The sequence below is a fragment of the Chrysoperla carnea genome, chromosome 1, assembly GCF_905475395.1.
Source record: "Chrysoperla carnea chromosome 1, inChrCarn1.1, whole genome shotgun sequence".
In the NCBI taxonomy this organism is placed as follows: domain Eukaryota; kingdom Metazoa; phylum Arthropoda; class Insecta; order Neuroptera; family Chrysopidae; genus Chrysoperla; species Chrysoperla carnea.
Window position 1 is genome coordinate 37077526 of NC_058337.1, and position 26695 is coordinate 37104220.

Below are 26695 nucleotides of genomic sequence, written 5' to 3' on the forward strand. Positions count from 1 at the left end.
TTGGTCTCCTGCAGTGCCCCCCAGAGACTTTAGGAATCACTGGTCTAAATAAATCCTGAATATTTTAGGAGGGGTTTTCCAATTATTTAAATAAATAAATAACTTCAAAGGTAGGTAAATTTAATATTGGTCTTATGGGAAAATGGTAGATGAATGATATGTTTTCATAGATTTCTCCAAAACTAGTCCGTAGAAATTAAAAAAAAAAACTATTCAAATTAAAGTTTTAACCTTAATTAAAACAAAAAAAATCCGTTGTGCCCGATTAATTAATGATGTATGAGCACGGTAGTGGAGACACAAATTTAAAAAAGTATATATTTTCAATTTTGATGGTGAATTGGAAAATATAAATAGACGAAAAGTAAAAATAAAAATTTGCGATATCGAAAATTTTTAAAATATCGAAAATTGAAAATTTTGTTTAAATATATAGCTTCCGATATTTCGAAAACTAAGAACGATATCGAAAAATTTTATTCCTATTTTTCGTCTACATTTATGAAGTTATAATAAAATTCATCATCAAAGTTGAAAATAAGGTACAAATAATTTCAACTACAAGTTTAAACTTGCCCTGGAGCTCATTCTACCTTTATAGTATACTATGACGGCAAATATAATTTTATTATGCTGCAATTTACATGCTACAGATCATTTAATCTTACACACTTTGTGGGCTTTGAAAGATACAAACCAATTCGTAAAACGTTACTACTGACTATAGATAACGCGTGTTGTATACATGTTAAAACCGATTACTGAACAAAATATCGAAATTGGATCGGGTTGGTTTTCTAACATCACATATATCGAAAGTGAAAAATCATAGGTATAGGTGTATTTGAACTTTTCCCGTTTTTTTATTTCTATGATGTGATACATCCTGTAATACACCAATTTCTAGTTATTTGAAATATTATTTAGAATACACAGTAGATAAGCTTCTAACCACGATGGCATTAACAGAATAGATTACTAACATAGTTTGAGTACATAATTAATAATTACAATGTACATACCCTGGAATTCCTCCACTTTCCATATAATTTGCAAGTGTTACATCATTTGACCAAACATCAAATTGCCATTTTCTTAGTCCTAAAACACCACAGTGAACGCGTCCAGTATGTATGCCGACTCGCATGTTTACATTCACAGCCATAACCTCTCGAACTAATCTAAAATTGAAACAAATATTCACAGTCAGCTCGCATATCTTGGTAATCTTGGTAATTTTTTTTAAAGGCGCAAACAAATTGTTCACTTTATGTAGTCCTTTCAAGGGATGGCGGGTTTCGTAGGAAGTAAAACCGAGTTGAATAGTGGCAGTATTTGAAAAAATAACCGCTAGATCAAAAACGTAAGTATCATAAATATACACTGAAAAAAAATTCTTAATACCTACCGATATGAGGTTGTCTCAACCTCATCGCGAGATCAAATATGGCGAATGGTGCCACGAAAGTGATACAACTACCGTACGAGATTGATTGGTGAAGTTGACACAAACACATGAGTTGTTTGTATGAAAGTAATATATTGTCTAAAAAATTTCAAATATTGTTGTTTTGACAATCTTTTCTGACATAGTTTTAAACAATCTTTTTTTTATTAGTTACCACTTACAAATTTTATAACAAAATAGTGATGTGATTGACACAACTACATGAGCAGGTAAAGAAAATGAAAGGTTTATACCTACTAATAGGTTTATTAAAAAAAATTAGATTTCTTCGTGTCAGATTTAAACCAGCCACATATGGATTACTATCGTTTTTAATGTCGTAAATCTACATCTTAACCAACTGTGTTATACTGATGCTTCTTTTATATACAAAAAGATATGGTTTATATCATAAAAATGATCAATAAGTTTATTTCAAATTTTTTGTAAGTTAGTAACAACAATTTTCATGTAGTTGACTCAATCACATATGGACTAGACATGATAGATATGCGATAGTAACCAAATCCTCTATTTAAAGCAAACGAAAAGAAATTTTCTTTTAATTCATCGATTTGCTTTATACACGATTATATATTCCAAATGAGTACAATTTTTTTCCATTAATAAAATGCATAACTTTAAACTTAAATCAATGTCTTTCATAGAAGTAATGATTTTGTTTATTTAACTTTAGTGATTTTGTATCAATGAACTGATATTTTAAATTCAATTCCATTCTAAATACAAATATTTAGCTGTACTTGTTCCAATCGTTAGGAAATTGTTGGAAAGTATTTTTACTTTATTTCAAAATGAAACGGCAAACTTCGGAATGAGGTTGTCATTATTTTAATTTTTGTTCAGTGCACATAAAATAAAAATCCTCAATATAGTGCCCATTAAACGAATACTTAATAATAACAATTCAGTACAGTAATTACGGTTAGTGAAGGGATTTTTCAAAAACGTCAAACAAAATCAATCATTATTAAAGTGATTAATTGTAATCAAGGCTTAATGGTCATCAAAGATTTAAGAAACCACATCTACTTTTTTGTTTGTTATCCTTAAAAATCTGGCTTCGAATAAACGTACGTCATCAAATTTATCATAGTATAGTATTTAATATTTATTAAGTCGATAACTTACGCTATTGCATCAATCATGTCGAGACCCATTTCGACAGTACAGTGAGCATGGTCAGGTCGGGGTTCTGGTAGACCAGATACGCAATAATAACAATCTCCTAATAATTTTATCCGCAAACAATGATGTTCAGCTGCCAATCGATCAAATCTGAAAAAAAAAAGATATAATAAAAAGTGATTTCAGTTATAGGATACAGTCGAATAAAAATATGGTTTATCAACAATGTGACCGGATAAAGTGGTTTTATCATAATTTAATTGACATGCTTAAGATAGCCTGTGGTGAATTTGACAGTGATGCGATGGTGCCCTTGGCATCCTAAGCCGTCTTTTTTGTAACAGAATATATACATCGACGGGTTTCGATAATGATTTTTAAAGTAAAAAATCAATAATCTAAACATTTTTAACTTTGAAAATCCAACAGATTGTTGTTTTACAAAATTTTGCTGTGTTTTCATTTTCTTTCACTATAAAGGATAAAAAATAAAAACTCAAAAGTAAAATTTCTGTACAGGAAGCAAATTGATTAATAGACAAGTATTTTAGTTGTTAAAATTTCTTTTAACAACTAAAGAGACAAGTTTTTGTAATTTTTTTTCAAATGTTTTTGCTCTTTTCTGTTTTTCAACCATCTATCGAAACTTTAAAAATACCAAAATTTTTTCATAAAGATACAACTTTTGTTCGAAACATACCACTTACTTAAATTATGATTACTTAGTTAAAAATAAGTGTACTTATTTAAATGCTTTTCAAAAAGGATTCAACTCAATGGATATTTATCTCAGTAAAACTTTAAGGAAGGAAGAAATAGAGGTTTTACCTTGAAATCCCTGTTGCACTTTTCCTATATATGCTTCGTAATCGTGAGCTTTAACATTATACAGGGTGGGGTAGAGAAGTGTGAGATTTTGAACACTGTAAAAAAAGCCCCATCAATTTTTCTAAATGATTTTACCACCTTAAATGACATACAAAAACATTTGAGAAAATTACTCAAGAAAATTAACCGTGTTTTAAGCAAATTATATCCCGTTTTTATACCATGTATATTGTCGTGTTCCTAAATGGTCCAAGGAAGAAGCTGTGTCCTGACCTGATCCAGGCTACTGTAATATATATAATATATAAGTTAAGTCCCAAGTTTGTAACGCTTAAAAATATTGATACTACCAACAAAATTTTGGTATTGGTATTCATAAAATCACCTAATTTGTCCATTTCCGGTTGCCCGTCTGTCTGTCGTCTGCCTGTCTGTCTGTCCGTCTGTCATCACGATAACTCAAAAATGAAAACAGATATCAAGTTGAAATTTTTATAGCGTGCTTAGGATGTAAAAAGTGACGTCGAGTTCGTAAATGAGCAACATAGGTCACTTGGATCTTGCGTCCGGAGGACCCATCTTATAAACCGTTAGAGATAGAACAACAGTTTAAATGTAAGAAATGTTTCTTATTAACAAATATATAACTTTTGTTTGAAACATTTTTTCGTAAACATCACTGTTTACCCGTGAGGGCGCAAATTATGCTCAAATTGTATAATATGTATTATATGGATATATCAGTTTTGAATGTGTGACATGTATGTATGTGTAATGTAACAGTGTAGTCAACACTGTCTGCATATACATGGTATTTCAACAATTAACTGAGTCAATTGTTTGTTTTAACTTGTAAATAAATGCAGTTTAATCCCTTTTTAATTTCAAGTTTTAGCTTCAAGAAGGTGAGTGCCGATGAATTTAAATGTTATTCATCACAAGCTGCGCTATTCCCAGCCTAAGTACACTCCAGGATGTTTCACGGCTTTATTGTGATTGAATAACCTACAGCTTTAAAATAAAATTTACTTGATCTATTGAAAACATGACCTACTCTGATTTAAAATAAAATTTACTTCTATGTCAATATTCACTAATGTAAAAACACGCTACAGTTCGCTTGGAAACGGAATTAATTGTGCTCAACACTTAATGTTTTATTCAGTAGTTTAGGTTGGTAACAATATAATTTGGAAAAATTGTTGGGATTTCATCATAACGTTTTTGAAATCTTATACTTCTTTGCTCCACGCTGTACATACGCACAGAAACGCTGTGTACCGTTCAAAAGCTTAAGTTAAATGAATAAATAAATTTATGAATCATCTGTATATATACATTAAACACAATATAGTGGTTAGGTATCATGTTGTGTTTGTTATAATATATATATGTACTTACTTACCTTGCAAATAGTTCATTAAGTAGTCGAACTAATTCTTCAGCAGTGCATTGATCAGATAAGCTAGTAAAACCACATATGTCCGCAAATAGTATACTGTAAACAAAATAAAACTTTTAACAAATATTAAATCGATAATACATTCACTTCACTTCAATGTTTATTATACTCTATATATATGAAAAATATCACAGTATAATAAGTTTAGTCGCTTTAGAAGCTTTGTGTATCAACGTGCCCTTTATTACAAAGAAATGTTTAATGAGGCCAAAGATGTATTAAATGATTCTGACTTCGTGGTTATTGGGAAAGCGCGAATAAGATAAAATGACGATAACTGTTTTATTAGTGCCTTGCTTCACGTTCAATTCACGTAACATCCAATATTTGTGGGTATTGTTCAAATTTTCTGTCATTTTGTAGAAATAGTCTGATTTTGTCCAAGCATTAAACAAATTTATGAAGTACGTTCCCGCGACTTAACCAGCGAACATTATTATGCATTACCATTATACACTAAGTTGACTTCATCTAACAAAGCATCAAACTTTCGCTTATTTAAAGCCTGCGACGAAATGTGGTTGAATATTATTGTGCCTACCGCCATTATATTATCAAGATATTTTAAATCACTCTAAGCACACAAGGCTTGTGAATAATGCAGTTGAAATATTTAAGATAGGCTTATGAAACCATTCACTCGAATTCGGTCGTAATAAAATATTTTGTTGCCATTGGTTCGCTACCTCTGCCTTAAAGTGTTCATAAAAACATACAGTTAGTTCATTTCCGTTTTAACGTCCGTCTGCCCTTTGGAGTTTAAATTTTTATAAGCTAATCTGGGCGAGAAAAGTAGTTTTGTTTGTAAATTTGCATCATAGGTCAATTGAGGTCAATTGAGTCATGGGTATGTAGGAGATCTTGCAAATCAAAGAGACAGAACAAAAGTTTAAATGTAAAACCTGTGCCTTATAAAAAATAAAGAACTTTCATTTGAAATGCCAATTGAGCTATGGGTCTGTAGGAGATCTTGCAAATCATAGAGACACAACAAAAGCTTAAATGTAAAACCTGTTCCTTATAAAAATAAATAATTTGGGACAAAATTTTGTTACGCATTTTACACAAAACTAAAAAAGAGAGATAGTTGAAAATTTGTAAGTAACTTAAATTAGTGAAAATTGTGATTCCAATATCAAAGTCATCTGATAATATTCATATGAAACTCATTTGATAATATTAAGGGGATCAAACACAAATTGTAAACAAATACAAATTTTTGAAATTTTCGGAAAGCAAAACAAATAAATTGTGTTTGTTTTTAAACTTTTCTTATGAATTGAAAAAAATAGTGATAGTATTCAACACTATCTCTACAGGGTACTTGAACAGTTAGCTCAGTTAGTTAGTTTAGTTTTATTTGTTTATAGTGGAGAAATTGTATAGGAAACCAAGAAAGAATAGGATTAATATCATTTATTCAATATATTAAGTAAGTAAAAGAAAGTAGGTAATAGATAAATAATCTGCTTAGAAATTAATAATAGATATACATAGGTATTAGAATGGTTAAATAAGTAGTTTTAATCACTTTCCTCGAAAATTCAAAAATTGATCACAAGAGGCACTAGTACACAGGCCCAAAAATAAAATTAGAATGTTTTTCATTATTATAGTTTTGGAAGAGGGTGGGGTTTACAAAGTTGGACAATAAAAGCATCAAAATGATGAGATTTTTGACTAGAATATTTACTGAATAAATTCTTTGGAAGCATCTACTATCGGAAAACAATAGGCATAACGAATGTATGTGTGATACATATTATAATCGTGAAAGTTTGGATGGAAAATTTTTTAGCTGGACTGTTTAAAATGGGACATACAATTTATTATCCAGTCAAATTACACTTTGAAGGTTAAAAAAATTCCCCTAGAGCTAAAAATTGGTATGAATGTTCAAAATACTATTATAAATGAATTGTGAAAAGTTCCCATCAATCCCCCTTGTGCAAAAAATTTTATCGAGGGGGGAAGTTTGCAAAAATAGGTTTTTCGCATTTTTCATCAAAACGGTGAGTTTAACAGCAAAAAAAAATTGTAGATCATTCAATTTTCTACAAAATGTGTCTCTACACCTTTTTTCATAAGTGCTGCCATTTTCGTGATATAGCGGTTCAAAGAATTGAAAAAATTATTTTATTCGTTGAACCGTTATACGAGTAAAAATATGAGTCCCTATATCTTATACATACAAATTTTAAAATTTTCAGGATATAAATCAACGTCAAGAGCTCCGTTCCTATTTTTATTTAGTAGCATGGCCTGAGTAACATCTGTCTTCCATTCAATTGTCAGCGTGGTGATGCTCGGATACCTGCCTCGTTTCAAAGGTCTCATACTCCACAAAATTCTGTTAGTCGTAAGTATTGAAAGAGATGGTGAATTTTCGGAGTACTTGAAAGATCAGACATCTGTAAAAATTCATGTGCAGTGTCGAAAAAATTATACTCGAAAGAGTAGCATTGATGCTGTGAAAAGACAGCGCCAAGAAAAAGAAGCTTGTTCATAAAAAATAAGTCCTCATATTTTTACTCGTATAACGGTTCAAAAATGTATTACGAAAAAAATAATTTATTCAATTCTTTGAACCGCTATATCACGAAAATGGCTGAACTATTTTTGCTGTGAAACTCATCGTTTTGCTGAAAAACGCGAAAAGCCTATTCTTGCAAACTTCCCCCCTCAATAAAATTTTTTGCACAAGGGGGATTGATGGGGACTTTTCACAATTCATTTATAATAGTATTCTGAACATTCATACCAATTTTTAGCTCTATGGAAATTTTTGTAACCTTACTTATATTTTATGGACCAATTTGACTGGATAATTAAACAAATGAAATATATGTTTTCTAATACATCTAATTCTCGAAAATTTAACTTCTCGAGATAATCAATCAACCTTTTCCAGACTTTAAGTAAACTTCAACTTCAATAGACTTTACATAAATATATTCATATATTTATGTATCCTTACACATAAATATATTACCTTTTACGCAGTGAAAATGTAAATAATAATAGTAATAATAAATAAAACAGTAATGATAATAAAGCCAATTCCATTTATTAATATTATGTAACATCAAAATTGTCTTTATGTGTTTTTATTAGAAAGCTTATTACGTACATATATATTTTTTATTTTACTTTTCTTTTTTTTTTTAAAACAAAATAAAAGAGAAAAAAAACAACAAAATATATTCGTACAGTTTTCATCTTTTATTATTATTATTATTAGGGTTATATGTAGTACCCTAGATACAATTTATTTTCATCATCAGTCTCTAATTTCTTGACATATGTTGATATCTATGAGATAACAACTATACAGGGTATCCTATTAATATAAAATAAATTTAGGGCGTGATTTGTTATCACAATATTGGGCGATAATTATTTACATTTCTTTTATCACCCTTTTTATGGATTAGTTTTATTTTCGCATTAGTTGTTCTGGGATATTCTCGGATTCAATGACTAAATTGAAAAGTTTCTCAAGATATTGTACTAGAATATCGCATGCAAGTTTGATGTGCTTATTGGTAATTTTATCTCTCCCACCTGCCTAATCTGTTTGTAATGTACTGACTATTGACGTAATTTCATCAATCAAATTCGGAGGTATTTCCTGATAAAGGTAGATCAATAAACTGGATATCTGCCAGAGAGGAATGGAACGCTGTATTCTCATTATTACTCAAAGAGATAAAATTAGAATTAGGTGATAGTTCAAAAACACAAATTCGCTCAGCAAAGTTTATTGCTAAAAAGCTAAAGTGGACCTGGGCAGGGCACATTTAACGATCAAAAACCGATTGATAGGCAAACCAAATTATATTCTGGACACCAAGAATGAATAGTAGAAATTGTGGTAGACAACGTAAGAGATGCTCGGATAAGTTTAGAAACTATGGTGGAAATACATGGCCGAGAATTGCTACTGACAGACAAGCGTGGAGAAACGCATTAGACATTTTGCTCTCATTGTGATTACATTCACATTTGTGAAAGGGGAGGCCGTTGCCGTTTTACTGGGATCAAGGCTTATTATTATTGTTATCACAAAATAAGAAAAAAAAGTTCATATAACCAACGATTTAAAAGTTCAAACAAACCTACGGGCAAAGACCAAACATAAGGTTGTTAATAGTACAAACATTAGGTGAAAATTTTTCATTTTCTCAATATTGAGTGACAAAAATTATTTCGAAACTTTATGTCAATAAAAGAAAGCTTTTAACAAAAAGAAAACCGACTTCAAAAGAAAAACTTTTCCAAAACAAATTAATATGCACTAAAAAGTAAAAAAATAACGATAACATAATGTAGTTAAAATTATTGTTATTTTTGGAGTCGGTGTCAGCCAAGAAATCAACTCTAACGGAACAAATTGCTACATTAGCTGGACTGACATATTAATTTGTTTTGGAAAAGTTTTTCTTCTGAAGTCGGTTTTCTTTTTGTTAAAAGCTTTTTTTAATTTTTTAATTTTTAGTGAATTTAGTACACAACTAATTTGTCACTAAAAAAAAGGATCAATCGGTTGGCGTGACATTGAGTTTTTCTTCCTCTTGTCGTGTATACTTAATGCAAATTTAAGACTTTTGTCGTTTTCTCATGGATGCCGTTGTCAGAATGGAACCACACGGGACGCACCAGCTTTCAAATAGAGAATCATCCAAATTGGTTCACCCAGTCGAAAGTTCTGAGGTAACAAACATAAAAAAAATACAGTCGAATTGATAACCTCCTCCGTTTTTGTTTGAAGTCGGTTAAAAATGGAATATCTTTGCCTATATTTTATACGAATTTCTTTTCATATATGTTTCTTGGAGATAAAGTTTGAAAAAGTACACCATTGACACATGATAGTACGCAGTAAATTTTACAATTATCTTCTTCTTTGTTATGGATTATCAAGTGTAGATTAGCGAAATGCAAGTGAAGTACAAAGTTTTTATTAGATGCTTAGGCGAATGTTTGTAAAAGAAACTTGGAGCATTTTAGTGCTCAATCACATACATTCATTATGAACCATTTTAATCTATTATGGTTAATAGCTCGTTTTGTAGCTAAGAAAAAAATAACAAAAAATAAAAGTTTCAGAGATTGGTGGGGGACATTATGTTCTGACTTTATTAGACAAAAAAGATTCTAAAGATAAGAGGCAGAATAACACTTTAAATTAGAAAGTTGATCCTTATTAGAAAACTAACATTTTTCATTTAATGACATTTTGTTAAACAATCACATCAAAAGCTGACAATCACATCGTTAGCTTTCAGAAGAAATGCGACTCAAAAATATGCCATTAGTAACAGAAAAATGCTTTCGCCAAAAGGTTTCAAGGACAATAAAGGACATTCACCTGTGGCCAAGACTATGGTCTAAAATTCTAGTTTCAAGGTCATTTTGGTCTTCAAATGATTTTGAATATTTAGGTACCTGTGCTTAAAAATTATTACAGAGACGAATAATCGTTATTGTCCTTGATAGCTTTTCTAAAAAATTTGTCTAAAGTTAGGGTATTTTTTTATCGAATAAATGCAATAATGACATATATTTAAGTCGCATTTCCTCTGAAAACTAACGATTTTCGAAAGAATGTTTTAAATAAAAAATTTTAGTTTTTAATCAGAATCAACTTTGTAATTTAAAGTGTTGTTCTATCTTTTAGGATCTTTATTGAATATCAAAATAATCTAGATACTTAGGTTCAATCTGATGCCTCATATCAAAATATGCTACTTTTGTTTAATTTTTGTTTGTTTGATTGTATCAAAATAATTCTATTGCCTAGAGTGAAGTGTTACAGATTACGTTGAAGACTCTATGCACATAAGCGTGTCATCCATGGTAAATAAAAATTAAATAATGATATTTTATCATGGTTCAACCACCTTTTAAAACGAATCACTAGTTTTTATCAATATCTATTTAATATTTAAGTCTTGAAAAAATGCAAGGTCTGTAGTTATATTTAAAACATAACGATAAAAAGCACATAAATATAAATTTTAATCCCCGGTACTACTTTCTCCCCAGTTATTATTTTTTACATATGAATATAAAAATTTTGTAAACATTTTCTTTTATAATATAAATATACATGTGTGTATGTGTAACAAAACATGTAAATATATTCTGTTTTTGAGAAGAAATAACAGGGAATAGGTTGTTGGCAGGGAAGGTATTAGAATATTTTCGTTTTTGTTAGAAGAATTTAATAAGCATCACGACAAGAGATATACAAATGTGTGTATAGATTTTGTATATAAAGATAAAATATGATTCTGGAACTATTTTTGGGAACAAATATTGAAAAAAAAGTTATTTTATTAACCCGGGATTATTGAATTTGTAAATAAAATGCTCAGATTATACCGCATAAAAAACCAGAGGATATCATTTTTACGCATATAGTTTTATTATTTTATTATTAAAGCCTTTGGGTTTTCAATTTCTTAGTTTGCAAAATGTTTTTAAAAATTATATATTTATCTGCCTTTTTTATCATACTTTCATTGTGGTAGAAACTGCAAGATCGAATTCGTTGATGAATTGTGGAATCACTGTTGACCTAGACAGGTCTACCGGGATATAAATATAAACAAAAACATGCAACTATTAAACATGCAACTGAGACATATCTGATAAGCAAAAGGTGTGATTTCTTAGAAAGGAAAGATCGCAAATGAAAATGATTGGAAGCGATTACGACAAGAAGACTTTAAAAGCTACAGGAAGATCAAATTGATAATGAATTTCCTTTACTTTGTATAGATATGGTAATTTTTCAAGGACTTGAGCAGATCTTTTTGGTTTGGGAACATTAATGTGATAACATGGAAAAATACCGGATATTTAACGAAGAAAAGCAGTGAAATGGTAGCATTTTTTCAAAACATTCATCAGTTTGAGTGTGAATTTTGAATTAATTGTGCTCTTTGAAGTGAAACATTTGAAAGTTCTTCACTCAAAATGCGTTAAAATACCAATTTTTTGCGCTTGATACTTTTCCTTTTAATGTTAAAAACATAGGCATAAAGTTCACTTATAGGTATGCTAAGAATTCAATATAGTATTTTAAGCTTTGTAAGCAATATTTTCGGCAAAAATTGCAAGATAATAATAATAATAATAAAAAACATTATATTTACAATTTTCGAACAGTTATCTCATTGAAAATTATTTCGAACCAAAATCTAATTCGTAGTATGAATGTGATCATGAATATACGAAGAAGAAACGCCACTGCGTCGAGTGATTGCGTGAAAGAAATACTAAAGCAAAAAGCAACGTCGAGCAGAAAATCGAAAAGTTTCTTCTGTGTTTATTTTTTTTAGCGAACATTCTTCTGTGCTTTATTTCAATTTGAAATGATCTACCTCTAAGAACATCCTTTACAAGATAAAAAGTCCGAAGAACAAATGTTTAATGAATTCTGATTGAAACGGGCTACTTTCGTTTATATTAATTACAAGAATTCTATATTTTAATTCTTGTATCTCTAGAATTATGTAATTCGATATTATAAAAACGTATGTGCCTTCAAATAATATATGTATTCATATAAATATCACAAATAACAAAAAAGAAAAGAAAGGAATATGTTATATTTACCTAACATTTTCATGTTTTTGTATATAAATTTTATGGAATTGCGCTTCTTTTGGTTGGCCAGCAATATCAGCTTTCATTTCCATAGCGACATGACGTGGTAATACTGATAATAACAGACGTTCCTGTAATAAAAAGTTGATAATAATATGTGCTATTATATAACAAGCGTTATGTAATAATATGTAAATTGGCTTTTATCTAGAGTTATAATAAAACAATAAAATTATTGAATTTTACAATTTTTTTATAACACTTAAATTCTTTGGTTAGGTAGATGAGTTTTGTTTACATGCGTGCATTGGTTGAATATAATATTAGGAATAGTTTGGTTTTTTTAGATTTATTTGCGCTTCAACCATATTTGCTAAATTGATATGTTTTATTTAGAAACGCTTTGCACGATTACAATTAAAAAACAAGTTTAAAACCGTTGGTCATTTGCATTTATTTAATTTGAATTGACAAATTAATTATAAAAACTGCTTTTCAACTAGATACAGTCACGAAGGCACTCGGCTGATTCTTTTAACATAAGGGAGTGTATTCCCATATTTTCGCAGAATATTTCTGAAATACTTCAAAAACGCAGAAACTTTTCATCAGGTCCATCAGAATGAAAAGCAAATCAACTCTTTTACCATTGTCTATCATTTTTATGTTTATCGTTTTCGAACCCTGGGTTCATATAATTTAGTAAACATGGCAGGCATGATAAAATTGTAACTGTTTGGAAAAAAAAAACTTCTATTCTAATCAAAATTGATGTACTTTACAGACCCCCTCCGAGGCTCTATTTTATCTGTTTTTAAAGAAGAAACAAAATTCTAGTTTAATTTTAAATCGAAATTTTGAGAAATATTTTCAAAAATAATAAATCACACGATGCAGACACTCACATTAATATTGGTATCATAAAACGAAAATATTACATAAAAACATAAGCAAGTAAACAGATTGGCGCGAGCTTTATGGCAAGCTCGCATTTAATTTTTTTGTTTGTTCCATTCCAATTTCTGAAAGCATCTTTCAGCACAAGATTAGATCGAGACTTATAGGACAAATGTAAGTGTTAAACAATTAAATTGGCTTCACAAGCTCAACTAAATAAAATTGTAACTGTTAAAAAAATTTTGTATGTATCAAGGTAAAAAAGATAGTCCACAAGCCCATGCTGAAAATTTTCGAATGAAATGACCCACTAGGAATCATGTTGAAAAAGATGCTCTTATGTGTAAAAGTAACAGAATATGAATATTACAACCCTTGCTGTGTCAACCTGCACCACCAAATATGTACGTCGTTGCAGGATACTAACTTTGCATTGGTATTCAAAGCCAATTACATAAATACCGTACAGAATAAATCTAATAACTTCTGTATCGGGAGTTAAAAAAAAAAAGTCTGGAAATTAAAAAAAATATGAAGCCGTGCGTGTTTATTTCTGTACGGCATTTACGTAATTCGTTTTATGAAGAGCTAGTATCTAGAGACAACCCCCTTGGTTTATGTAATAGGCTGGTATTGCCTTAAATATCTAAGTGAACTGTAATTCGATAAAACTATTTACTTTGTATTAATATTATATTAATTTATTTGGTTAATTATCTCTCAAAGTAGGCCTAAGATCGAAAATTGGTAAATGACTTTTGCCTTCGCCCTTATGAGCTTATTCTGTAGACCAACGATCTGCAGTCAATAACGGAACACTCTGTATATAGAAGATTATAAAAAACGAGCCACGAACGAACGAACTATGTTTCATAAACAATTGGCCATCTATTTTAATAAGTATGACAGTTAATCTAGTAACAATAACCGCTAGTTTTACAGTTCAATATGATTTGAAGGATAAAAAAAATTGAAATGATAAAAATGGCACAGAATGATGCATATGAGTCATTTTTCATACTGTTTTTCATAATCCATATTTAAATTAAAAGCATTGTAAAATAGAACGCAAACTATTATTAGAGTGATACCTACCCGCTTCGCTGGGTGTAAAAGTAAAGATTGATAAAGATTGCTCTCACTTATCCCCATTCTATAACACTCAAAATAATGGTAAGGACTGTTTTACACAGGTAAAATATATGTATGATTTTCTATTTTTTAAATGTACAATAGTCGTAATTATTCATTGAGTATATCATAGAAGATGCCCGTGAAATATTATATATAGACTATTTTTACAGAAATCTGTAATTTATGGTCAATGTCAAATTAAATTAATTAAAAAATTTTTTTTTAAATAATGTGTCTTTATAATTTATATCTCATGAGTAATTCTGAAGTATGAGCTATATGGCTGTACAGTCTCATTAAAAACCATTCGCTACTTTTAGCATGAAAGCGTAACAAACAAAAAAACAAACAAACATGCTTACTTTCGCATTTATAATATATATAGAAATATAGAGATATCGAGATAAAGAAGACCAGCGGGTCCAACAGATGTTGTCCTGTGGAAACGTAACTTCAATTCATTAATACCTATACAATTCACATTCTGCTAAACACAAATTTTACTTCAATCTTTTGGACAGCCTGACCTTCGGCCTTTGGCTTGGTCTTCGGCCTGCTGATATGAAAATATAAGTTGGCTATTCTAAAAAATTTAGTTGCAAATATGAGATCTTTCGAATCGAATTATTCCTTCCGTATAAAAGCTAATTCGAGTTGAATTTGCTAGCTTTACGACTATAAAAGTTTATTATTAATAAGAGAAATGAAATGGCAGCTTTTAATGTTTTTAGGAAATTGTCATAAAGTGCGTTTTCACATTTATTTTTTCACTATAATACAATTAATACAATTTTTTTTATATAGATGTTACATAATAAATCGATTTGAATTGGTAATAAAAAATTATTGATGATAGGAACAATTACCCTCCTTTGCAGTTCATAAAGTTCACTAACCTTCCTATATTAGTTATATCACAATGAGTGAGATGGATAAATAAATAAATCTACCGTGATTTAAACATATTACGATAAAAAATTGCAATAACATACTAAAAGAGGAAATTGATTATTTTCTATTATTCTATCCTATAACATACGAATACGTAATATATATTGAAAAGAGATATGACCTCATTAAAATATCACTAACAATTTACGAGTTTATTCACATCCTCTGTTTTGAATGTCTTCCTTTCAAATTATATGAAAGACAGGAATTGGGTACTCTGTATTTATCAAAAATATTATTTTTCGGTAATTTATTTTTATGATTTTTCGATGACAATATTTATTGTTAAAATGTTTTTAATATATTTTCTAAACTTTTTACTTTAAAACAGTTACTATTTATTGGATAAATTTTCTAGAACTGAGCGATACTTTTAAAAAATACAGAGTTTGACAAAAATCTCGAAACATACGGATCGAAGCTTACCGAATCTGTAATTTTAACTAGAGTTAAAATCGGTTTTTCTTTAAAACGAATTTAATTGAAAGAAAATATGTTTTAAGTTTATCGATAATTGCAGATCAAAGGCATGAACACAGTCAAATGTCCTCTATTGCCCATGAAAACAAATAAATATGAAAAATGCTCGTGTTTTTAGATTCAACAACATGGTCTTACACATACAGTAAAAAAAAGTTCAATAGAACTGAAATAAACGCGTTTACTTGGGAGTTGATGTTCTCAAAACAAATGTTAATGGTGTTAATAAATATTTAATGAGTCAACGATTTCAATTCGTCATTTAAGAAAATAAGTAATTTACTGGTTAAAAATATAGTAAGTAAATATTTTCTTGAACGAAGAAAATATAATAAACTAGTACTTTTTTTACTGCTCATCTATTTCCATACAAATGTAGCATTTAGAATACATGGGACAAAAATATTCTATTGTTGAAGTTCGTAAGAATATTGCATTAACTTCCTTTACCCAAACTACAATTAGTTCAAGAGCTAGTGACACAAATTTGTAAAGCTGTTTTAGGCAAGTTAAAATAACAAAAAAAATAAAAGTTTATTAATTGGTGATTCCAGAATTCTGACTCGGGCAGGGTGTTTGCGGTTATTTCGCTACTGTGTAACCTATGGCATTTGTGAAAAAAACGTTCCAAAAAATATGTTTAAGGCAACTTAAAATTTGTTTAATATTTAAAATATGTGCAATAATTATATACCTAAAAAATATGCTTTAGGAATTTTGAAATTTGTATAGCATGTTCATTAAATAATGATAAAAAATACGTGTAAATCGCCAATTTAGCGGTTATTAATTACTCTCCGACGCGAAAAAAGATTTAAAATGAGTGCGGCAAAGAAGTCTTTTTGAGTGCGAAGAGGTAGTTTATTGCACTCAGTTATGTTGTTTGATTTCAGTTAAGTTATTATTTTTATTTGTTGAATTTAAAAAAAAAAGAGATATAAAAAAATTCAACAAATATATGCAGTTTGGCAACTATCTGGTTAGCCTTTATAAATATATGAAGTAAGAAGAGTTGTTATGGACGTTCTTATGTGTAAGACAAGGAAAGAGTCTTCAGGCAATTTTTATAGCGTGTCAGAACGTAAAAAGTGTCAATAGGATCCGTATGACCTATCTTGTAAACCGTTAGAGATGGAACAAAAATTTATATTAAAAAAATGTGCCTAATACAAAAACAAACAACTTTTGTTTGAAAATTTTTTTCGTAAATACCACTGTTTTCACTCTCAATAGTATGTATTATATGAGAATATCAGTTATGTATAAGGCTATGTAAGAGTGGCTACCTTTCTTTATTTACATGACGTAAAAAAACAAACGATTGCGTAATCAACACTGTCTATATATGGTATTTCAACAATTAACTCAGTCAGTTGTTTGTTTTCACTTGTTTCTTATATATTTTGTGTTCACACATAATTATGTTATATTATTACTTTGTGGAGTTATCTTTAATCATTTCGCACTTATAACAAAGAAATATAGAAAACAATAATGAATACTTAAATTATAAGTATAGCTATTGAAATAGAAAAAGTTCAAAACTTACGAATTGTTTTTACTTGTCAGAGCTTTAATAAAACCTAGTTAATGTGTTGTTTCTCGGAATTATAAAATTATCTGACGATAAAGGAGGTTTGCTCTTCCATTCTAGAGTGCCAAATGGAGTAACTTTAGCCCAAATCAGTTAAACTTGAACCTTATGAGTTATACATTTAAAAAAAGTCCCAACAAAAGTTGAATACGACGATATTCTTCCCATTTACTCCATTTATACTTCGTATTAGCTCAAATAATGGTTGAAATACAGTCGTCAACAAATTTCGCGCACAATTTCGGATTCCCGCGGATTTGAGAGCTAATAAAATATCCCTAAATTAACCCTCGAATTTGTGACGCCTGTATCTCATAAATGGGATTATCCATCACTCGTTGGAGATAGAGCGTATTCTTTGGATAATTTTAAGTCTAAAGTGGCATATACTTTTGTCCAAAACCCAATAGTTATGGAGTTTTGTGCACTATTATGTCCCCAAATATAAGAGTTAAGAGGAGTAAGCGTAATAGTAAATTAATTTTGGTAGGCCGTGTAATTTTTTTACCATTTTGTTGTTATGGTGACATTTGATAGTTGTGTTTTTGCATTTTTATTTGTAATTTTTAACCTCCGAACTAAAAAAAGGGGTGTTAAAAGTTTGACCGCTATATGTGTGTGTCTGTGTGTGGCATTGTAGCGCCTAAACGGATGAAACGATTTTAATTTTTTGGTTTCATTTGAAAGGCAATTTAATGGAGAGTGTTCTTAGCTATGTCTCAAGTGCAAGCTTAGAATTTCGTACTCGAAAAAACTAAAAAATTGGCGATGATCTTCAAAATCGATTCACTTTGAAAAAGGCATGACGTATAATTTTAACATATAAATAATTACTATGGAAATGAATGGTCAAATAAACCTGGCTCAATTCATTTTGAAAAGTGAAATGGTAGAATAATTAGGTAATTTAAAAACAATAATTCAAAAGAACAAACTCAACTCAAATATTTCAATTTCACTTAAAATATTTCCAAAAATTTGTCCCAAAAAATGATAGCTCTATAAGTATCCTTTTCATCTCATCTGATGTCCTTGACCATCACTTTGATATTGATTAAGGAAGGAGTGCTATAGGCTTAAATTTCATTTGTTATTTATAAGTTGTAATTTTAAGATTAACTTAACAGCTACGTTTACCAATCAAGAATATACCGATATTCCTGTTATTTACGGATACTGTGACCGAAATGCAAGACTTTCAGGGAGGGCGGGAATATGAGCGACGATTTCCAGATCGAATAATTCCTAATAAACAAGTTTCCTTAAATGCGTATCGCCATTTTGCAGATAAACGTAATTTTCCTAAGGCTGATTATTTAGTTCAATTTAAAATGGACGACTCATAAGTAAAAGCTTCCTACATACAATGTATTAGATTAGATAAACTATTCAAGTTTTTGTAAACACATTTCTTTTAATAATAAGAGCATTTAAAATGTATATTGAAGTAAATCCACTTTGAAAAATGTGTGTTATCTAAGTAGTACAGGGTGGAGCCGAGAAATGTGTGTTTTGTAGTATAAAGTTCGTAAAAAAATATTTAAGAAAATTATACAAACTGAATTTTGAAACTTTTTTCTTGTGAGTTTATCTGAAAAGAAGGGTGTAAGGAGATATAGAAACTGCACCAGGATAACATACCGCCAACATTGGAAACTTACCTTAACCTCCGACCACAAACTTATAAGTGATTTTAATCCATTAGAATGTTATGATGAACTTGGTCGTCCGGAAGAATGTGAACTCCTGAATCAACATTTCCTACTAGAGTTATTTTTAAACTCCTCTTTAAACTTTTATTTGAATAATTTAAGTTGTTTAAAATACTATAATGTCAAGATAGATAAGAAAAAATTGATGGATTTTTGTTATATAGTGTTTTTAAAATCACATATTACTTTGCCCCACCATGTACATGACTCCTTCTATGCATTAAAGTATACCTATATAATAAGATTTAACGTGTTTAGAATTTCATGTTTTTATTACTATTCATTGATATATTTATTGTAATAGTAAAATATTATGCTTTGTAGGGTAAAATTTCAAGAAAATTCGTGGGACTGCTAATTTTAAAACGTTATTTCATCTATTGAAAAATGACGTAATAGACATGGAACTCCATGGGTTTTTTTTAAATAATAAACACACACTTGAAACTTCGTGAGTGGTGGTTTCATTTTGACGAGCCTACCAAACTTTCCTCTACGATTTTTTTCGAAAAGGCTGCGTATTCAAATGAGAATGATGGCAATCTTATTTGAGTTATTGTTTTGAAAAAACGCAGAAAGGAATTTTTTGGACACAATGACCTCTTGATAACATTAATAATTATTAAATAATAAAATATTTTGAAAAATACTGCATCGATGAGCTTTTATACATGGTTCAATATGTACATGGTTTACATTTGCTGAATTGTGTAATAATTATTAAGGTTATTAAGTGTTCATAGTGTCAGAAAAATTCTCTGCTGCGTTTTTTCAGAACGATAACTCAAATATGACGTTATCGAATAAATAGACTCGTCAAGAGAAAGCCACTCACGAAGTTTCAAGTATGTATTCATCAATTACAAGTTAAATTTACAAAATTCAAAAAACCCCCGACAAATTTTTCGGATACGGAACCCTAAACTCGTACTTGAAACATATCTATGAAGACTTTCCATTAAATAACCGTTTTCCTTAAAGCCTTTTCCAAATTGAACCGATTTTGAACATCATCACATATTTTTGAGTTTTTTCGGGTACGGAACACTAAACACGCATTTAAACACGTACTTACCTAGCTACGAACACTCTCCATTAAATTACCTTTCAAAAGAGACCAAAACAATCAAAATAGGTTCATCTGTTTAGGCGCTACGATGCCACAGACAGGCACACACACACAGAAACACATGTAGCGGTCAAACTTATCACACCTCTTTTTTTCAATTCGGGGGTTAAAAAAACCGCTGCTTTTTATACAATATTTACCTGCTTGCATTTACCAACAGTTTGAAGTATATTGCAATATAATACAATTAAATTTTTTTTTGAGCAGGAAAGGCCCAAAGCTTTGCATTCCTAACTGGAATGTTTTTGATTTTCAATTATATACAAAAACAAATATTTAACTAGAAAAATCTTTATCAAAATCGTAACCAATCTCGAGAACTCTGAGGTGAAATCATTTAATGTTCAGACTATTTCTTATCTCGACTCGACTTTATCGCCAACTTTACACAATGATTTTTAATAAGACTGCTGTTATAGGATTTGGATTATGAACTTGTTAGTTCAAGTTTTGATAGTTGTTTCAAGAAAACGTTCTACTTATTACATTCAATAAGTATAGAACATAAAATAAGTTTAAAATGAAAAAATAGGTTAAAATTCAATATTTCAGTCTGTAGAAAATTGCTTTAAAATTTACAAAAAGATAAAATTTGTGTAAATAAGAATCTTACCCTATCCCATTGGCACATATGAGTACCTACTAAGTATTGTGAACAAATAAGTAAACAATTCCCTTTACACAATTTATTTTATATATACCAAATATATTGTGTGTGTACCGAGTGGGGCAGAGAATCGTGTGATTTTGATACCGATATAAAAAGAAATCTGCATCACATCAGCAATGAAGAAAATTACTTATGTCTTTAAGCAAATTGTATTATTTTTTAGGTGAATTTAGTTAATTTAGTTTTTTTTTGGTTCCTTCACGGTGAGAAATTTTTCATAGATATCACTATATTAGTATCCGTGTGAACGCCATACTGATTTGTCCATTGAGGGAATAGTGACATCAGCAATAATTCTGGCGGACGAGTCAATGCAGTATTGGCGTGAGGCCCATACTGTTTGGCGATATCACAATATTTCTGGTGGATAGTCCTATACAATAATTAAATATTACTTACGCTAACGTAGATACTGTATGCATCTGTCTCTATACCATACCAGCATTGAAGTAAACGCCATACATTTCTTACTGTGTATTTTCTATTATCAACTCTTAAAAGAACTATATAATTAGATCTAGTGATTAATAGCTTGACTTGAACGGTCATCTACTCACTGGTAGTCACGTAAATGAGATTTAACTAAGTATATAAGTTCACTTAATCTAATGATTATGTTTAATAAATCATCTTTAAGTTTTAAATCTAAGACATTTTGTCTGGTCACAATGCCTGTTCAATAAATCTTAAATTTTAAATGTAGTGTGGGCACTTCAATATTTTTTCTTAGCACTTTTGAATGACATTTTTCGAATTTCAATATTATTATTGCTAGTTAGTCCCCATGGTTGAATACCATAGGTCTTCACAGAGTTAAGTATTGTTTTATACACTAACGCTTTATTGTTTATTAATAATTTAGAATTTTCACCCAAGTGCCAGTATAAATTAGAAAACTTCTAGTTTAACTGTTTTCTTTTCGATAAGATGTGTTTACACCAAGTAATTCTTCCATCAAGGTGTATTAAATACCTAGATATTTGAATTCATTTAAATGTAAAAAAACTAACACCGTTTTAGCATAGCCACATAGCTGGACACGTTTCTTTTGTCAAAAAGAACGTTAATGAACGGATTTCATCTCGTTAAGTTAAATACGCCACCTACGCCACTTATTCAACCAATTTTATCGAGTACTGACTGAATTTGGATCTGCATCAATGATAGAATAGCAGTACTATCTAAAAATTTAGCTGTTATGTTTGTGTCGTCGAATGGTCGATACTCGGTATAAATTAAATAAATAGTAAATACAGTTCAATTTCTTGTAAGTTTTAACTCCATTAAGATAACGTGCAGGAGGCGTAGACATTTTAGGAGGAGAATCTTGAACCACATGCCGCAGCTTTTCAATGCTTCAATATTGTTTTGAATTCACTGGTTCATTGTGACTGAATAAGAGACGAATAAGAGACAGGAAAAGCGTGACAGACGGAAGGAAAACATGTCTCGCTTAATACAAATTATTTAATTAACAATATTGATAATAATACAATAACATAATACAATTTTCTAAACAATCCAATTAATTTTCTGCAGTACTTAAGTTTCTTAAATGCTTTTTATATAGTTTCAAATAATAAAAAGATGGGACATGGACATGATTTCTTTTTACAGCGTTTTCAAAATCGCACACTTTCCTGTCTATCTTGTATATAAAGAGATAAAATCCTAGTTTTTCATATTGGATTTACTAATACCAACAACAGCTTTCTGAATGTGACTAAGTGTAGTATATATTATATGTATTAAAGTCGCTTGTCTCATGTTCAATCATACATATCTTGTTTTCTTTAGAATAGATGTGTTGTTTAGTCTTAGAATAGGGTGATTTATAAATTCTCCAAATTTAAGAAAACTTATCTTTACAAGCGAATCAAGTGTGGTATTAGCAGTGATAGCTTTAATAACAAGCAATTGTCAACTAAGAATCTGAAAATCTGAAAATTAAAATTCTTGGCTTTTCCTATAAAAAAATAAAAATCTGGCAATCAAGGCCATACCCTTTAGCATTACTGTCCAGTGTTTTGCATCAAAGCTATCAATAACTTCTCCCAAATTAAGTTTAAAAAAAATTACGAATAACAATTTTTTTTCAAACCTTCAGAGAAGAAAGTAAGTCAGATAATAGGTAAGCACATCTAAAACATCCGGTCGAAACGTGTATATGATAATTTAACGCGTTCGAATATTTAAAAATGACGAAAACATTATGCATTATCAAAAAGCCGTTGACAGCTTGCGTATCCTCCGAATCGTCAGTCTTGTGAATGTGTGCATTTTTCGGGTTCAATATCCCCTCTAAATATCTGACGCACTCGACACATTTTTTTCACATTTTCTATCCTCTCATGTGACTACCCCCACCATACAAACCCGCAGTTTAATATATCTCCGTTATCAGAGAGCATATACACTATCAATATCTGACGCAATCAAATATTTCCATGTAACTGTACTTTTTTCTATATTTTTGAAAATCTGTAGACGCTCCCTCTACCGGTGAAACGGTATACATCATGTAAGTTTTTTTTTTCTATATTCTAATCTTAAAAATCTAATAGATCTCTATGACGCTAAATTATATCACCATTTATTATTGGTATTGGCTAGGCAAAAACATTGATGGTCTCACTGAACCTTCTAGTGCATCACAACTTTCCTGGGCAAAAGGAAAAGGAGGCAGTGACTAGTACTATGCCGGTCACAATCCAGCAGTTACCATGAGCAGTTATCATTATGTTGGTGTTAAGACGCTCTTGGCGCTCTTAAATATATTCAAATGTTGCATAGGATAATCGTTGGGCAGTTAGCTGCATTCCTTGGGTATCACAATTATTTTACCTAAAAATGTCAAAGCTGTAGGTCAGAAGTGCTTTTAAAAATGCTTTCGTATCAATTGTATTCTTTAGATTTGTGATTTGTGATATATTATTAATTAATAAATTTAAAAAATTTTAAAACTAACTTTATAAAAAATGACAGCCTATATATAAAGTTGTGGACGGTTATTTAACGAGGTCATTATTTGCATATATCAGTTTTTAACGATAAAATAACAAGCAAAGAACGATACTACTAAAAGAGACTCCTGTAGATTTTAATAATACATCAAGTATAGTTAAGTTGTTTTAGGTTATTGTACTAACAATTTTTTACCTCTATATACTGTGATCTCTTTTTTATCATCATACTATTGGATTTTTATTATTTGCAGTCGCAAGTGACAACGAACTATCACGTAAAGTTAAACTTATAACGAAACGCTCTAAGTTTAGCTTTAGAAGCTGAAAACAAAATACGTGATTTTCAGTGGTTTGTAAATCAGTAATATGATCAGAATCAGTAAAAGATTCATGTGGCTCCTATTTGGATATAGGTTAGGTTAGGTTATGTTGGCTGTCCACGAAGGACACACTTAGGCTATAGAACCCTATGTGATACCATATGTGTATTACCACCTTTTCCGCTGATAATTTAATTTATCAACTCCTCAATTTCAGAGTCTGAATGCACCTCCTTGATGCATATACCATGCACTACACTAGCCCATCACAACTATTAATTAAATGAATATTTGTTGCAACGGCGGAAATCGAACCCGCCACCCAAGGCATACCGCGGACGGAATTGGTTACGCCTTAATCAACTGAGATACTAGGGCGACATATTTGGATATGTCGTTGGATATGCCAAAAAGAAAATTAAATCCATTGTTAAGCTGCCATTAAGAATGTGGATGCCAAATACACGCAGGCACTTCGATGAATATTTTGAACCACTGTTGAGAAAAATTATGTCAGTACCTCTACGCCATATTGATTAGATATTGCTTAGAAGGGTCTCTCCATTTGCTAGGTTTTATTAGCTCTAGTACAATTGAATTTATCTTGTTGATACCAGCAAATAACGGTATATTTAATTTAAACTTTCTTCCTATTATTTTTTGGTTCTTCATATCAATTATGGTGGACAGATGATGATAAAAAAATTTTTGATTGAAATATGTATAAAGCGTTATGAATCTGGTGTGATTTTGCCTCATAGTCTGCGTTTATAAAATGAAGCCTGTACATTAAGGTCATTCATCCTTAACATATTTTTTTATGTCGACTAAAAATATTTTAGATAGTGAATTCGATTTATTATATTATTAAATACTTGTGTAAAGGGATCGATTAAAAAGATGTGTCATTTAATTGTACTCCAGGACAGCTTTTTATTTACGGATACATTTTATTAATGGATAAATAATGTGTGTGCGTTTTCAGTTTTCAGCATTTTTTTTCAATTTATTTAAGTGAAAAATATATATAAATGACAGAAACAAATTCTATTTTGATTTTTTTTTACTTTAATTATTTGTTCACTGTATACAGACACAACATTAAATTGAGCAACAGACAAAATTAAATCAATATGACGTTACTTAAAAAAAAAATTCATCAATAACAAAAACTACGTCGTTAAATATGGTTATCAAATTTTGATTATATAGTTTTAATTTGAAATAAAAAATCTAATATTATGTTTTCCCTCTTTATATTTCTTATTTTTACTTTTACTTTACCTGCAAACTTCCGCTTCACAAGTAATATATTATCAATTATATATTTTAAAGCTTTCCAGATTGTTTTTTTTAAATTTTTAAAGCAATCTAGAATATTTTTGAATTATGAAAATCATTTTTAACCCCCGAACTAAAAAAAAGGTGTTATAGGTTTGACCGCTATGTGTGTGTGCGTGTGTCTGTCTGCCTGTCTGTGGCATCGTAGCGACTAAACGGATGAACCGATTTTGATTTTTTTGGTTTTGTTTGAAAGGTAATTTAATGGACAGTGTTCTTAGCTATGTTTCAAATGCAAGTTGAGGGTTCCGTAGAAGAAAAATTTGTCGGAAGTTTTTTAAAATTTGTAAATTTTACTTGTTACTTCATCAATGTATTTTAGAGCTTTCTAGATCATTATCTAAATTTCGAAATCTATCCAGAATATTTCTGACTGAATCAAGCCATTTTCCATTCATTTAAAACAGTTCAATATACTTTAGAGCTTTCCAGATTATTCTCGAAGTTTATAGATCGATCGGAATAATTCAAATTTTTCTAGAAATGTCTGGACTTATCGAGAACTTTCTACATTAGTACGGAATAATGTAGACGAATAACAGTAACATATATTCGAAAAATACATTCTCAACCCCCGTATCTTTTACACCCCTACAACTATCCACATACAACCAATTGTCCTGAGTTTTGGTAAAAAGTGATATATAAGAACACGTATGTCCATTTTTATTTTTGTATACATATTTTGCCAACAAAGTACCCACTTTATATTAATTTGTTTCTGATTTGTTCATTAGTATTATTTTCCACTTTGAGCAGACAGCTTGTGTTAAATCTTACAGGCATTTCATCCACCCTGTTTTACAATAAGACTGATTTTTATGATGCATAATGAACTTAAATTCGAATATCCAATTTAAACTACACGATTAAAATTAATAAATATATGAGTATGAAATATGGAGCATGATTCATACTTGACCGACTACATTTATTTCATTAAAGAACATATTTAATCAAAGTAAATTTATCGGATAAAACGGATTGAATAAAGTATT

General features: G+C 29.8%; 1 protein-coding gene across 1 annotated transcript in view; it reads right to left on the minus strand.

Annotated features, from left to right (window-relative positions):
- LOC123304024 (adenylate cyclase type 6) overlaps positions 1–26695 on the minus strand; it is a 229251-nt gene that overhangs the window by 25360 nt on the left and 177196 nt on the right. The window contains 4 exon segments of the mRNA XM_044886331.1: positions 1023–1181; positions 2600–2746; positions 4830–4922; positions 12513–12634. Of these exon segments, the coding sequence (XP_044742266.1) occupies positions 1023–1181; positions 2600–2746; positions 4830–4922; positions 12513–12634 (521 nt within the window).